The sequence below is a fragment of the Dipodomys merriami genome, unplaced genomic scaffold, assembly GCF_024711535.1.
Source record: "Dipodomys merriami isolate MVZ:Mamm:240054 unplaced genomic scaffold, mDipMer1.0.p SCAF_57, whole genome shotgun sequence".
NCBI lineage: Eukaryota > Metazoa > Chordata > Mammalia > Rodentia > Heteromyidae > Dipodomys > Dipodomys merriami.
In genome coordinates, this window is record NW_027206146.1 from 1,584,820 (window position 1) to 1,601,994 (window position 17,175).

At 40.8% G+C, this 17,175-nt stretch overlaps 1 protein-coding gene across 1 annotated transcript in view; it reads left to right on the forward strand.

The window, feature by feature from the left end:
* LOC138812397 (vomeronasal type-1 receptor 1-like) overlaps positions 1-17,175 on the forward strand; it is a 42,246-nt gene that overhangs the window by 13,759 nt on the left and 11,312 nt on the right. Inside the window, exon 6 of the mRNA XM_070000350.1 lies at positions 10,368-10,480. Coding sequence (XP_069856451.1) covers positions 10,368-10,480 — 113 coding nt within the window. The remainder of the gene's footprint in view (positions 1-10,367; positions 10,481-17,175) is intronic.

Sequence of the window (17,175 nt, forward strand, 5' to 3'; positions counted from 1 at the left end):
GCCACAGCTCCACTTTGGTTTATTTTGGAAATAAGAGTGTCTCAACTTTCCTGTTGAGCTGGCTTTGAACTGTGGTTTCAGATGTCAGTCTCCTGAGTAGCTAGGTTTACAGGCATAAGCCACCACTACCCAGCATAATTAAAAAAATGAATAAATGATAATATAAGTTATTCTGTAAGAATCCGTGTGAAACTGACAAAATGAGTGCCATGGGAGTATATCAGCAGTGGCATACTTGCCTACAGGGAACCCTGAGTTTGTTGCCTGAACCTCAAATAAAATAATGTTATAGAAAATTTCAATGTAGTTATTATGGCCTAATGATCTTTCACTGTTAGTTTAGTAGCAAATAAGGAATAAGGAAAGGTACAATAATTAACAATAACAGAGGAACCAGAGAATACATATTTCCACCCTATTTTACAGGCCTTACATTTAATTTTTCTTCATTACCTAAAGAATTGTGATAAACTAAAATGTACTATGCATTTGAAAAAAGTTTCACAAGTTTTGATTGTATTAAATTACTATAAACTGTTCATTTCATTGTGGTGATTCAAATGTAAGTAAACAACTCTGTGTGTATATATGTGAGTGTGGGAGTATGTGTGGGTTTTTCTCTTTTTTTTTTTTTATTGTGAAAATACCGTACAGATGGGTTACAATTACACGGGCAATGTAATGAGTACATTTCTTCTCAAGCATTGTTGCCTCCTCCTTTGTTTCCCTTTCACATCCCTCCCCCCCACCGCTGTTCATTTTTTGACATAACGTCTTGTACATCTCATTGTTGCAATGGGTCCACCTATATCCCTATTTAAATGATTTGTTTTTTCCCTTCCCCTCCCCAAATTATGCCTACAGCAAATACAGTGAAAAACAGGGGTTATACTGTGGGTGAGAGACATAGAAAGCAACAAAGAAATATCTTATAAGGGAAACCATGGGACCTATGTTTCTTTGGGCCTGGCTTACTTCACTTAATATAATTTTTTCCACACCTTTCCATTTCCTAACAAATGGGGCAATGTCATTCTTTCTGATGGAGGCATAGAATTCCACTGTGTATATATACCACATTTTCTTGATCCATTCATCTACTGAGGGGCATCTGGGTTGGTTCCATACCTTAGCTATGGTAAATAATCCTGCAATAAACATAGTTATGCTGGTAGCTTTAGTGTGTTCTTGTTTGTGAACATTTGGGTATGTGCCCAAAAGTGGGATTGCTGGGTCATAGGGGAGCTCTATGTGGAGTCTTTTGAGGAACCTCCATATTGCTTTCCAAAGTGGTTGAACAAGTTTACACTCCCACTAACAATGCAGTAAGGTTCCCTTCTGTCCACATTCCCTCCAGCATCTGTTGTTATTAGAGTTCTTGATTCTAGAGATTCTAACTGGGTTGAGGTGGTATCTCAATATTGTTTTGATTTGTATTTCTTTTATGGCTATGGAGGTTGAGCATTTCTTCATGTGTCTATTGGCCATCCTTCTTTCTTTTTCATAGAATTTTCTCTGTAAGTCTTTAGCCCATTTATTTATTGGGCAGTTGTTTCTTTGAGGATTTGTTGTTGGGGAATATAATTTTTTGAGTTCCAAGTATATTTTAGATATGAGACCCTTGTCTGTTGTATGGCTAGTGAAGATCTACCAACCTGTGGGCTTTCTATTGATCTTGCTTGGGCTAGCATTTTTATTTTTGTTATTGTTTTAGTTTTTTGACACCATAAGGCTTGAACTAATGCCTGGGTGTTGTGTGAGGTCTTTTGTACAAGGATGTTCCTTGACCACTTTGTGGCCCAGCACAATTTCTGGTTTTGAGTAGTTAATTGAAGATAATAGTATCACAACCCTTTCTGCCTTGGCTGACTTGGGAGCACGTTCCTCAAACAAGGAACCATAATCTTCAGACCCCAGCTCCTGAGTAGCTAGGATAACAAACAAGAGTCATTAGTGCCTACCTAGCTAGCATGTTTTAATTATTTGATTGTTTTAATATTCTTTTTTAAAATTTTTATTGTAAAGATACTATACAGAGGGTTACAGTTACATGAGCAAGGTAATGAGTACACTTCCTATTGAGCATTGTTACCCCCTCCATTGTTTTCCCCCTACCATCCCTTCCCTCCCTACCTTCCCCGAGGTTCTTTTTTTTTTTAATTGTGATTAAGTGATTACATAATTTCCCAAATTTCACAGTATTGTGGAATAATGGTGCTCATTTAAAGTCACCAGTTCATTCTAACTTTCCTGGAGCAAATTGTCTATCACAGTCTATAACATATAAGGGTGTTCACATGTTATACACCATACATGTGATCAGCAGCATGGGGATATTTAGTAGTGGTTCGACCAGATGAGTGGGAGTTCTTTGTTTCTTAAGTCCTGTTAATTTTGTCATATCACCTAACATTTTGGATTTAGCATCCACTTATCAGGGAGACCATGTACCATTTGTCTCTTTGCTCTTGGCTTACCTCGCTCAACATGATTCCTTCTAGCTCCATTCATTTCCCTGCAAATGCCATTATTTTGTCATTTCTAATGACTGCATAATATTCCATTGTGTATAGATACCACAATTTTTGGATCCATTCATCTGTGGTGGGGCATCTGGGTTGTTTCCATATCCTAGCTATTTAAAACAATTTTTTTTATTGTAAAGATACTATATAGAGGGTTACAGTTACATGAGTGAGGTAATGAGTACACCTCTTATTGAACATTGTTACCCCCTCCATTGTTTTCCCCCTACCATCCCCTCCCTCCCTACCTTCCCCGAGTTTCTTTTTTCTTTTTTTGATTGTGATTACATATTTTCCCAAATTTCACAGTATTGTGGAATAATGATGCTCATTTAAAGTCACAAGTTCATTCTAACTTTCCTGGAGCAAATTGTCTATCACAGTCTATAACATATAAGGGTGTTCACATGTTATACACCATACATGTGATCAGCAGCATGGGGATATTTAGTAGTGGTTCGACCAGATGAGTGGGAGTTCTTTGTTTCTTAAGTCCTGTTAATTTTGTCATATCACCTAACATTTTGGATTTAGCATTCACTTATCAGGGAGACCATGTACCTTTTGTCTCTTTGCTCTTGGCTTACCTCACTCAACATGATTCCTTCTAGGTCCATCCATTTCCCTGCAAATGCCATTATTTTGCCATTTCTAATGGCTGCATAATATTCCATTGTGTATAGATACCACAATTTTTGGATCCATTCATCTGTGGTGGGGCATCTGGGTTGTTTCCATATCCTAGCTATTGTGAACAGTGCTGCAATAAACATGAAAGTGCACATGTCCTTGTATATTGGTTCCTGTTGTTCAGGGTAGATGCCTAGAAGTGGTATGACTGGGTCGTAAGGGAGATCAATCTTTAGCTTTATAAGGACCCTCCAGACTGCTTTCCAAAGTGGTTGTATAAGTGTACATTCCCACCAGCAGTGTAATAGGGTTCCTCTTTCTCCACATCCTCTCCAGCATATTTCGTTGTCTGATTTGTGGATGTGGGACATTCTGACTGGGGTAAGGTGGTATCTCAGGGTTGTCTTTATTTGCATTTCCTTCACCACCAGGGATAATGAACATTTCCTCATGTGTTTCTTCGCCATTTTTATTTCTTCATCTGAGAAGTCCCTCTTTAGTTCCCTTGCCCATTTAGTATTTGGCTTGTTAGGTTTGAGAGGGATTAGTTTCTTGAGTTCCCTGTATATACTGGATGTTAACCCCTTGTCTGATATATTGCTGGTAAATATTTTTTTCCCAATTAGTTGGTTGTCTTTCTAGCTTGGTTGCGATAGATTTAGCTGTGCAGAAGCTTTTTATTTTAAGGTAGTCCCATTTGTCGAGTCTCTCTCCAATTTGTTGTGACCCTGGGACTCTGTTCAAGAAGTTCCTTCCTGTGCCTATTAGTTCAAGTGTCTCTCCTACTCTGTCCTGCAGTAGTTTCAGAGATTCTGGTTTAATGTTAAGGTCTTTAATCCATTTTGAGTTGATGTTGGTGCATGGTGATAGGCTGGGGTCCACTTTTAATTTTCTGCATGTGGCCGCCCAGTTTTCCCAGCACCAGCGGTTGAAGAGGCTGTGTTTCTTCCATTATATGTCTTTGGCTCCTTTATCGAATATCAGCTGGCTGTAGGCCTGTGGTTTTATTTCTGGATCTTCTATTCTGTTCCATTGGTCTTCGGGTCTGTTTTCGTGCCAGTACCATGCTGTCTTTGTTATTATAGCTCTGTAGTAGAGTTTGAAGTTCAGCATGGATAGCCCTCCCATGTTGTCTTTATTCCCTAGAATTGTTTTGGCTATTCTAGGTCTTTTGTTGTTCCATATGAATTTTTGGACTGTTTTCTGTATTTCAGTGAGGTACGTCATTGGGATTTTAATAGGAATTGCATAGAATTTATATATTAATTTTGGCAGTATTACCATCTTTACTATATTAAGTCGGCCTATCCAAGAGCATGGGGGGTCTTTCCATTTCCTAGTGTCTTCTGCAATTTCATTCTTTAACTTTTTATAGTTTTCATTAAATAGTTCTTTTACATCTTTGGTTAGGTTAATTCCTAAATATTTTATTTTTTTGGGAGGTTATTGTGAATGGGGTTGCTCCCTTTATTTTCCTCTCTCCTTGTACATTGTCAGTGTATAGGAAGGCAACTGATTTTTGTGGGTTTATTTTGTATCCTGCTACTTTGCTGAAGTGATTTATGATTTCTGAGAGTTTGGGGATGGAGTTTTTGGGATCGTGAAGGTATAGTATCATGTCGTCTGCAAAAAGGGATAGTTTAACTTCTTCTTTCCCTATGCAGAGCACTTTAATGTCTTTTTCTTGCCTTATTGCCCTGGCCAAGGGTTCCAGGACTATATTGAAGAGGAGTGGAGACAGTGGGCATCCTTGCCTTGTTCCTGATTTTAGGAGAATTGGTTGTAGCTTTTCCCCATTAAGTATAATATTGACTATTGGTCTGTCATAAATGGCTTTTATTGTTTCTGGAAATGTTCCTTCTATTCCTATTTTCTCCAGAGCTTTTAGATGAATGAATGTTGAATTTTATCAAAGGCCTTTTCTGCATCTGTGGTGATAATCATGTGATTCTTGACCTTGGCTCTGTTGATGTGTTGGATTACATTTATTGACTTACGTATGTTAAACCATCCCTGCATCTCTGGGATGAAGCCTACCTGGTCATAGTGTATGTTTTTTTTTTATGTGTTTCTGGATTCGATTATCTAGAATTTTGTTAAGGATCTTTGCATCTGTGTTCATCAAGGAAATTGGCCTGGGTCTTTGTCTGGTTTGGGGATGAGTGTGATATTGGCTTCGTAGAATGAGTTTGGGATAGCTCCCTCCTTCTTCGTTTCTCTGAAGAGCTTGAGGAGTATGGGTATTAGTTCTTCTTTAAAGGTCTTAGAGAATTCTGCTGTGAATCCATCTGGTCCTGGGCTTTTTTTTTGTTGGAAGACTTTTGATAGCTTCCTGTATCTCCTAATAGGATATTGGCTTATTTAATTGGTTAACTTCTTCTTTGCTCAGTTTGGGCAACTTGTATTTCTCTAAAAATGCATCCATTTCTGCCAGGTTTTCTTCCTTTAGAGAGTATAACTTTTGAAAGTAGTCTGTTAGGATTGTTTGGATATCTTGGGTACATGTTGTGATTTTTCCCGTGGCATCCCTAATCATGTTAATATGGGTTTCCTCTCTTCTTTTTTAAATTAATCTTACCAATGGGCCATCAATTTTGTTTATTTTTTCCAAGAACCAGCTTTTTGTTTGGTTAATTTTGGCTATAATTTTCTGATTTTGTAATTGGTTAATCTCTGCTCTTAATTTGGTTATCTGGCTCCATCTACTAACTTTAGGTTCCATTTTTTCTTGTTTTTCTAGCTGTTTTAATTGCAACATGAGATTATTTACTTGGTCTGTTTCCATTTTCTTGATGTGGGCACTAAGGGCAATAAATTTGCCCCTCAGGACTGCTTTTGCTGTGTCCCACAAGTTTCTTTGCGAGGTGTTTTCATTTTCATTGAGTTGTAGGAAATGTTTTATTTCTTCTCTGATCTCTTCTGTTACCCAGGCATTGCTAAGGAGTGTGCTGTTCAATTTCCATGTATTAGAGAAATTTCTGCAGTATGCTTTGTTATTAAGAACTAGCTTGATTCCACTGTGGTCAGATAGGATACAGGGGATTATGTTGATCCCTTTGTATTTGCTTAAGTTCCTTGCATGGTCTATTTTGGAGAAAGTTCCATGAGCTGCTGAGAAGAATGTGTACTGTGTTTTTTAGGGTGAAATACTTGGTGGACGTCAGTTAATTCCGCTTGAAGTATGGCCTCACTTAATTCGGTAGCTTCTTTGCCAATCCTCTGGTTGGTAGACCTGTCCTTTGGTGTGACTGGTGTGTTAAAGTCTCCTAGTATTCTCGTATTGGGATCTATTTTATTCTGTAAGTTTGAGAGTATTTGCTTAACATAATTGGGTGCACCAATATTTGGGGCATATAAATTGATGATGGTAATATGCTCCTCTTGGATTGTTCCCTGTATTAATATGTAGTGTCCGTCCTTGTCTTTCTGTACTGATTTTAATGAAAAGTTTATTTTGTCAGATCTCAGGATAGCTACACCTGCTTTCTTACTGCGGGTATTTGATTGTTAGATCCTTTTCCAACCCTTTACTCTGAATTTGTTTGTATGTTTGGCTGAGAGGTGGGTCTCCTGAAGGCAACAGATGGATCGATCATATTTTCTGAACCGGTCTACAGTTCTTTTTCTTTTGATTGGTGAATTAAGCCCATTAATATTAAGAGAAAGTATAGAGAGATGCATTGTTGTCCCTGTCATTCCCTGTTTTACTATAAGTTTTTCTTCTTTCCTTTCCTCCTGTGCTTGCTCAGTTAGACTTTTATTAATACCTGTCTGGGTGCAGGTCCCGGTTCCTGGTTGCTTTCTTCAGGTTGTGTCCCCCCTCTTAGTATTCTTTGTAATGCTGGCTTAATGTTTATGTACTCATTTAGTTTTTCTTTGCTATTTAAAATTTTCGGTTCTCCATCGAATGTGAATGCTAGCTTTGCCAGGTATATCAGTCTGGGTTGGCAGTTATTGGCTCTCAGGGCTCATATGGTACTTTCCCAGGCCTTTCTTGCATTCAGTGTTTGTGTGGAGAGATCTGCAGTAATTCTAATTTTTTCCCATTGTAGTATAGCTCCTTCTTCATTTTTGCTGCATGCAAGATTGTTTCCTTATTATTGAGATCTATCATTTTTACTATAATGTGTCTAGAAGTGTTTCTCCTGGCATCTTGCTAGTTGGGTGTTCTATATGCTTCTGTTATGTAGGTAAGATGTTCTTTTTTGAGGTGGGGAAAATTTTCACGGATTATCTTGTTGAATAGGTGTTGCATTCCCTTGCTCTGAAATTCCTCACCTTCGTCCACTCCAATTATATGAAGGTTAAATTTCTTGGCATTATCTGCTTGCTCTTGAATTTCCCTTTGGCTTAATTTGAGTGATTTTTCCATATCTGTCACTTTTTGGTCCAGTTGGTGTATTCTGTCTTCTGTATCTGACACTCTACATTCCATTTCGTTCACTCTGTTTACCGTGGCTTCTATTGTAGTTTGCATGGAGGACATGGACTCCTTTATGGATTCGGTGTTGGTTCTCAAAGTACTGATCTCACCTCTTAATGAGGTATGTATCGCCTCTAATTTGGCATTTATCTCATTTAGTACTGAGGTTTCTGCTGCCTCTAGTTTTGCATACATCTCCTGTTTGATATCCTGTATCTCTTTTGATTGTTCATCCTTGTGCTCTTTCAATTTCTGGTCTATTTCTTGCTTTATTTCTTGAGTCATTGCCTCCAGCATCCCTTGGATGTAGCTTTTGTCTTCCATTCCTGCTTTGCTCCCACTGGGGCTCTCCCCTGCATGGCTGCTGGCTATTGAGGATCGCTTGCTATCCTGGGTGGTGATAAACCTTGTAATTTTTCTCTGTGATTTTTGCATGGGGGTTCGGGGATTAATGGAGACTAATCTGCAATTTTGTTTTGGTGTATCTGTCTTTGCTTGGTTGCTGATTCTGTATTGGTAGAGAGAGTCTGTGCCTGATCTGGGTTCTGTTGGGGGCCTACCTCCAGCTGCTGGTCTGACCTACATAGGATTCTCAGCTCTCTGCTTTAGATCGCTGGCAATTCCTGCCTTTGGAAGGGTTGAGCAGCCTAGACTGCTTGTGTTTGCTCCTACAGGTGTTCTTGGCAAGATGGATGCTCTAGATGCACTCTCCCAGATGCTGGAGTCTGCTAAGGGCTCCTGGTGTTTTGCTTTTTGTTTTTGTTTTTTTGGCCGGTTGTGGGTTTGAACTCTAGGTTTGGGTGCTGTCCCTCAGCTGTTCAGCTCAATGCTGGCACCCTACCATTTGAGCCACAGCACCACTTCTGACCCTTTCAAGTTATGGGATGCTGAGGAATCAGATCCAGGGCCTCATGCACCCAAGACTATCACTCTACTGCTGAGCCACCTTACCAGCCTGAGCTCCTGCCTACTGTCAGGTGTTGGCGGCCTGTGTAGCCCAATTCCCAGCCTAGAGTATATGGGTCAGGTTTTGGTGGGGTTTGGGTTTATCTTGTCCTGAGCCTCCAGGTCTTTTGTTGTCACAGGAGTGATTCCCAGGTGGTGCAGCAGTTCCCTGTTTTTCTCCCCTCTGCTGAGGTGTATGCTCAGCTTTTGACTTCAGTTGGGAGGAGTTGGTTGTGTTGTTCAGGTGCTGGATCCTCAGGCCTGGTCCTGGTCCCCTGCCTGGGGCACGCCGGTTGGGCCTGTGCTGCTATGTATACCACCTAGGTTATGCAGCCTGGGGTACACAGTTCAAATTTCTTCTGCTGTTGGTTGTCTTGACCCAGGGGCGCTGTTCTTGGCTTGGGCATTTAAGCTCCCTTCCAGGGGCGCTCTTGCTCTAGCCTGGCCAGCGGAGTGTGCTCCACTGGCTGGTGGAGCTCTCGAACAGTTCCTAGTTTAGTGGGTCTTGTGGTCCCGGTGTTGGGGTAGGGAGTCTGTGTCAGAGTCTGGGGATTCCCTCCAGCTCTGGTCTCCCTTGAGGGATACACTGTCCCCTGTGGGGTACTCACCCTGGAGCTAGTTGTTTCTGTGTGGTGTAGGTCGTCAGTTGCTGTTGCAATTTCCGGTTCAGTTGGGGTGGTTGCGGGCTGGGCTGGACGGTGGTGGCTCTGTGTGATTCTCTTCTGTCTCTGCCTCTGTCAAAGCTGTCGGGTCCACAGTGACCACGCTGCGGGCGAGGGGTGGGGGCTGGGCTTCCGTACAGGTTCTGAGCGCTGGGGTTTGCACTCTCCGTATCAGCACCAGTTCTTTGTTGGTCTTTTGCTTTGAATGTAGATGCTAAGATTTTATAGTTTAGATAGAGTCTTGGGCAATTGTTTGTGCCCAGCCAGACCTATCACTACAACCATCCTAATCTCATTCTCACACATGGCTGGGATGATGTATGTACAGCATCACAACCAGATAATATTGGAGGGGGGGATCTTGTAAACTGTTTTTCTGGGCTGGCCTTGGATCTGAATCCTCCTGATTAAACCTTGCATGTGTGAGCCACTGGATCCACCTTGGATCAATCTTTGAGTATTATTATTATTATTATTTAGTTATTATTATTATTACTTGTGGGCCTTGACCTCAGGGCCTGGGCACTTTCCCAGAGCTCTTTTGCTCAAGGCTCGCACTCTACCATTTTGGCCCACAGCGCCAATTCAGATTTTTCTGAGTAGTTTATTGAAGAGAGGAGTGTCATGGACTTTGCTAAGAGGCTAGCTTTGAATTGAAATCATCAGATATCAGCCTCCTGAGTAGCTAGGATTACAGACTTGAGCCCCCAGAATCTGCCATAAATTTTTATCTTTATTAAATGAGTGTATAATAGAAGGTGCTATGTAAAAATCTGTGTCAAACTGACTGAAAGCAGACTATGGGAGTATCTCAGCGGTGAAGTTCCTGCCTATGCAAGGCCCCAAATTTGTTGCCTGAACCTCAAATAAAATAAAGTTATAAAAAATTCAATGTAGTTAATACAGTGTAATGATTTTTACTGTTAATGTACTAAACAAATATTGCATAAGGTTCAATTGCTAATTTGCAATAACAGATACAAGAAGATAAATATTTTAACCCCATTATGCAGGAATTATATGTCATTTTTTCTTTACCTCATGAATTATGCTGAGTAAGTGTAATGAGTGGAAGTATTAAACTTGAAAATAAAGTTCAATACTTAGCACAAAACAAAGTGTTATTACTTATTCCTTCGTTACATAGATACCTGAAAACATGTTATCTTGAACCATATTTAGATCCAGCATCTTCAGGTAAGAAAGGTCTCTTCTGTGGATCATGGGGATTTCAGAGATCTGAAGACATCCACCATGTTTGACCTGGACCAGGAGACATGGTGTCAGGTCAAGCAGTAAGCCTGTGTCACTGTTGGTTCCTAAATGTAACCCCCATAAGTCCAGAATTCCATCTTGTCCTAAAATTATGACAGACCCAGTGTGAGGCCTAGCCTCATGCACAATATCAGCAGTCATCCTAAAGATGTTTCAGTCAATGTTCAAGTAAAATGTACATTGCATTTGACAAAGTTTCACAAGTTTTAATTTTATTCAATTACTAGAACATATATCATTTCATTGTGGTGATTCAAATATAGGTAAACAATTGTGTGTAATAATGTGTGTGTGTGAGAGTGTCTGTGGATTGTCTGTGTTGGGAGCCTTTGTACTACAGATGGAATCTCTTCTTCGGTTATTCAGATTTCCTGCTATTCCTTGATTCAATTTTTCTTTTCTTGTTTCTTTTTTTAATGGTCCTGTGGCTTGAACTGAGGTCCCCGAGCTTTGCTGGATCAAGGCTAGTGCTCTACCACTTGAATCATAGTACCACTTCCGGTCTTTTCTGAGTAGTTTGTTGGAGACAAGAGTCTGATGGATTTCTTGTCATGGCTGTCTTCCAACAGCAATCCTCAGTTTTCAGCCTCCTGAGTATCTCTGATTGTAGGTGTGAGGCAACAGTGTCTGCTTTCTTGAATCAAATTTGACAGGAGTAGTGTTCCGAGAAACTATCATTCCTAATTATATATGATTGTTAGAATCCATTCTGTGTGTGTGTGTGTGTGTGTGTGTGTGTGTGTGTGTGTCCGGGCACGGGCACGAGTCTGTTGTCTTTCTCTTTCTTTTTCTGCAGGTACCAGGATGTGAATTCAGGGCCTGTGGTCATTAAATTGCTTACTCTGCTGGTCCTCTACCACTTTTGCCATGACTCAAGCCTAGGTTTTTCATGTTGTTTTTATTCTGCTTTTGTCTTGTGCCATTCCTGAAGTTTGAACTCAGGGACTATGTGCTATCCCTGAGCTCCTTGGATCAAGGCTAGCATGCTACTCTTTTGAGCCACAGCTCTACTTTGGTTTTCCCAGGGTTAATTGGAAGTAAGAATTTAACTATCCCTCCTGAGCTAGATTTGAGCTGTGATTTCAGATGTCAGCCTCCTGAGTAGCTAGGTTTACAGGCATAAGCCACCAATGCCCAACATAATTGATAATATAACTTATTCTGTAAGAATCCACGTGAAACTGACAAAATGCGTGCCATGGGAGTATATCAGCAGTGACATATTTGCTTCATGACACCCTGAGTTTGTTACCTGAACCTCAAATAAAATAAAGTTATAGAAAATTTCAATGTAGTTATTGTGGCCTAATGAACTTTCACTGTTATTTTAGTAAGCAAATAAGGAATAAGGAAAGGTAACAATAATTAACAGTAACAGAGGAACCAGAATATACATATTTCCACCCTAGTTTACAGGCCTTACATTTATTTTTTCCTCATAACCTAATGAATTGTGATAAGCTAAAATGTACAATGCATTTGAAAAAAGAGTTTTACAAGCTTTGATTTTATGATTTAAATGTAAGTAAACAACTCTGTGTGTGTATATGTGAGTGTGGAAATATTTGTGGGCTTTTCTTTGTTGCGTGGCTTTATAGTAGAGATGCAATGTCTCTTCTTTTTGTTATCCAGATTTACTGCTATTTCTTGAGTCTCTTTTTGGGGGCATCCGGTGGTGGGGCCTGAACTCTGGGCCTGGGCACTGTCCCTCAGCTTTTTAGCTTAAGGCTAGTGCTCTACCGCTTGAGCCACAGTGCCACTTCTGGCTTTTTTCTTTTTGCTTATGTGGTGCTGAGGAATCGAACCCAGGGCCTCATGCATGTAATGCAAGCACTCTACCACTAAGCCACCTTCCCAGCCCCGTGTTTTTTTCATTTTTTTTTGCTGCCATGGAGCTTGAACTAGGGAGCTGTCATTGAGCATCTTTTGCCCAAGTTAGCATTCTGCCACTTGAGCCATAGCACTACTTCCGGCTTCTTCTTACTACTTTATTGGAGATAAGCATCTCACATGCATTCCTGCCCGAGCTGGCTTCAAACTGTGATCCTCACATCCCAGCCTCCTGAGTAGCTGGGGTTACAGGCCTGTCCCACCAGTAACAGAGTTTCTTCAGTCAATTTTGACAAGAGTACTGTTCTGAGAAATTGAACCCTTTTCATCTAGTTTATATAATTTGTACGTCATTGGTAGAATCCATTCTCTATCTCTCTTTGTTTCTTCCTCTCTTTCTCATTGTCTCTGTGTAAATACAAGGATTTGAATTCAGGACCTTGTGCTTGCTGAAATTGCTTACTCTCCTGATACTCTACCGCTTGAGCCATGCCTACAGCCAGGATTTTTGTTGTCATTTTTGGTTTGTTTTAATATTTGTGCCAGTCCTGGTGTTTGAACTCAGGACCTGGATGCTGTCCCTGAGCTTTTGTGCTCAAGGCTAGCTCTCTGCCATTTGACCTCAGTCTTCACTTCCTACCTTTTGGCAGTTAATCAGACATAAGAAACTCACAGGGTTTTCTGCTTAGGATGGCCTTAAACAACAATCCTAGGACCCCAGCCTCCTGAGTATCTAAGAATACAGACATGAGGCTGCCCAGTGCTCAGCTTGCTGTTGATTTTGGAGATGTAGTCTCCTGGACTTTTATGCTTGTTCTGACTTAACCTGTGATCCTCTTAATCTCAGACTTCTGAGGGGCTAGGATCATAGGCCTGAGCCACCTTTTGTGGCTCTGGTTTGCATTTCCACAGGTCAGGAATCATGTTTGTACTACCATTTCTGGTTCAGTAATTTGAGTCTTCTGATTTTTTGTTTCCTAATCAAAGTAAAACTTTTGTCCATTTTTTCTGTCTTTTCAAGAATCCAACATCATCATCCTGACCACCCCCACTGATGGGAGGGTCTACTGGAACTAAACCTTCGGTGTGACACTCTTTCTGTGGTAGATAGATTTGTAAATCTTACCCAGCAAGATCTGGGAAAGGATTGGGGGTTATGCTCTTTCATGCTAATGGAGCAGATCTAATATAGAAGAGCCTCTTGTCAACTTTGGTTAAAATAACTTGGTTGGGCATAGTCCTAATGGCCCAATGCGGCTCTGTCACTGAGAAATCAATGATTTGATTTTATGTACATAAAACCAGTGGAAATGAAGTAAGGATGCTAGGTTGAATGTGTGCCATATTGGCCACGTTGTGGTTTGGGAGTTTGTTTTAGCTGGGGCCATTTTGTGCTCAAGGAGTAAGAAGGTTCAGTCCCACCTCTCTGGTGATGGGCATGCCTGAATTCCTAGAGGCAGGGACTGCGACGGACCAGCTCAGCTGGAGCACTGGGACCGACGGGACAGGGATCTCGGGATAGGTGGGCAAAGGAGTCGGCGAAGTGACAAACAGACACAGACTCAAATAAGTTGCATCTGAGTGTGTCTTTATTGAGGAGAATTAACATTTTTATACAGTGTGTGATTGTGACATAGATTCTTTATTTAAGCACGTAATCAATTTTTAAAGGCAAAGCATTGATGAATTACATGAAAATTAATGACTATCCCACCAACTGTTTAAGCTAAGTGGTGCGAAACAAGTCTAGCATATTGTTTAATAGAATACGTCATCTATTCAGCCTTTTTTATGTTTAATAATTAACAAACCTAAGACAGGGCTGTACTTACATTATACTCTTTTTAATTTTATCCAACTAATTTCATCTTTATAAGCTCCTGTATAAGGAAATGGTTCTTGGTTGGTTCAGGAAATATGTCACTAACTTTATATTTTGTGTGAAAACACCATCTATTCCCTATAATGTAAGTTGGACTAAACTTAATCATAACTGTTGGAAGAATCTTTCTTTTTCTTTTATAATCAGAGGTCCCTTCTTTTTTAGAACTCTCTAAACTACTGGGATAACTCTTTCTAACTTAGTTTAGTTCATTGATTTTGTCTGTTGGACATATCTAGAAATTTTAAGTCTCTATATTTACTATTCGTGAGCTGCAAAACCGCTTGTGAAGTTGTAGGAGTTTCTGGAGGCAACGTCACATCAGATGATAGATTGATTGGGGGATTGCCCACATTTAATCTTTGGCCTTAGTCTTTATTACTTAGAGAAGCCATCTCTATTGGACTGGAAAAATACAACATGCTCTGTTCGTGGATCAATAGAAAAATAGCCAAAACAAGAATAAAGGCAACGAATGTACAGCCAAGAAGAATATAGTAAGAATAAAGGTAGAGGCTATCAAGGTGCAGCCAAGTGTATGGGAAGCCTTGAACCAACACCCGTTTCCTGGGGGCATGCTTCCTTGAAGCTCTTTGTCCAACACAATCTCTCTCGCAGACTCCGCAGAAGGTGGCGTGGCACCCACTGGTCACAGAAAGATGTCCACTCAGCTGGAAATACCAGGAACCACTGGAAGTGAAGAAACTTAAGTGTTTGACCTTGTTTCTCTGGCCAGAGACTATTCATTGAACTTGCAGTCCCTTATTCTGTTGTCGAGGTCAAATCAGAAGCCATCTATCCACCACAGGCAGCTTTATGGAAGTGCTCCACCCACCTGCGCTGGCCTCTCTTTGCTGAACCCAGCTAAGGACTTCTTACAGACACATCTTCATGGCTGCTTTGCCTGCTGTGATCTCTGCTCCTTTCCAAACGCTTGCTTCGGCAGCTTCCTCTCCATTGTGCCTCTCGGACTGGGTTCCCATGGTGGTTGGATACTGAGCTGCTTGTTAGAGGAGGAAACAAGAGTTGTTGTATACAATGGCAGGCCTGAATTGGCCTGGAGGCAGGACAGACGCTCTCCCAGGTGGGACTTGTCAGGGCACAGAGCAGGCATCCTGCCACTGGGCCCTGGGTCACTGTGGTGAGCAGCAGTCACACTGGAACTTCTCTTTCTCAGAGAACAATGGGTTAAGTCTGACCAGATTCTTTTTTAGGGAATCCAGTTCTCCACCAACTCCTGGGGGATGCCTGGGGCTTGAGTCTATGTCAGGCTCCACTCCTGTCCAAAACCTTTCATTCCAAAAGTTTCAACCAAGTGTATGTGGCGTGGCAAGGGACTGTGACTTTGACAATAGATTCTTGGACCTGTGAGTCCTATGCCTTGAACTTAGGAGACTGAAGTTTCCATGATCCTCCCCTGTGCCTGCCCCTATTTAGTCCCTGACCAGACCAGGCACCATAATACCATGACTCATGTGCTGTGCCTCCTGTGTCTTCTGGCTTCTTGCTCTCCTGTGATTGCCATAGTGTCCCTTTTCAGGTCTCCATTGGAGTTGATCTGGTTTGTTGGTATTGTTGTTTTCTGCTTTTTCTTTCCTCACCTGCTCTCCTGGCTCAGTTTTCTGACAGTGTTAAGTATATTCGAGGTGTTGTAGGTCTTTGTGACTGGAGTCCACCTGCAGTCTCTGGCTCACCAATTAAGACTTCCAAAATGTGGCTTCTCTGTTTATTGAGATTGACATTAATATGTTAATCAATGTTGTGAGTAGAAATAACTAAGCCTGGAAATAAAGTTCAGTATTTGTAAAAAACAAACTGTTAGTACTTGTTGTTTTTTACACGGGTTCCTGAAAAAATAACTTCATATATATTTAGATCCAGCATCATGAGGTTAAGAATAGTATAGAAATATACTATTCTGTCACATGAAAAAGGGGAATTTCAGAGATCTGAAGACATCCACCATGGTTGCATGGACCAGGAAACACAGTGGCAGTTCAAGCAGTAAACCTGTGTCACTGCTGGTTCCTAAGAGTAATGTGGAAGCAGCCAGAATTCCATCTTTGTCCTAAAAGTATGACAGATTCCATATGAGTCCTAACCTCATATTCAATATGATATTCAACCAACATGTGGTGTGCATTTTACAAAAATATTTTCACAAGTTTTCATTTTATTAAATTACTAGAAATGGTTCCTACAATTCATGTCATTTTACTGTGTTGATTCAAATGTAGGTAAACAATTCTGAGTGTGTGTCTGCAAGAGAGGGATAGAGAGGGAGACAGAGAGACAGACAGACAGAGACAGAGAGAGGATAAGTATCTTTGGGACTTTTCTGCTCAGGCTGTCTTCAAACTACAATCTTCAGATATCAGAATCCTGAATAGTTTGGACTACAGTCTTGAAGTGTAGACATTCATCTTTTTTTCTTTTCTTTCTTTTTTTTTATTCTGAAAATACCAAACAGAGGGGTTACAATTACATGGGCAAGATAATGAGTACTTTTCTTCTTCTTTTATTTTTTTGGGTCCAGTCGTGAGGCCTGAATTCTGGGCCTGGGTGCTGTCCCTCAGCAATTCAGCTCAAGGCTAGCGCTCTACCACTTGAGCCAAGTGCAAATTCCAGCTTTTTTTCTTTTTGCTTATGTGGTACTGAGGAATCGAACCCAGGGCATCAGGCATGCAAGGCAAGCGCTCTACCACTGAGCCACCTTCCCAGCTCTGAGTACATTTCTTATCAAACATTGTTACCTCCTCCTTTGTTTCTCCTTACTATCCCTTCCCATACTTCTCCTCACCCCCCTTACCCATTCTTCTCCCCCCCCCCGAAGGTGTAAAGTTCGTTTTTTGACATAACGACTTGTACATCTCATTATTGCAATGGGTCCGACTGTATCCCTATTTAAATGATTTGTTTTTTCCCTTCCCCTCCACAAATTATACCAACATCAAATACAGTGAAAGCAGGGATTATACTGTGGGGAAGGGACATACAAAGCAA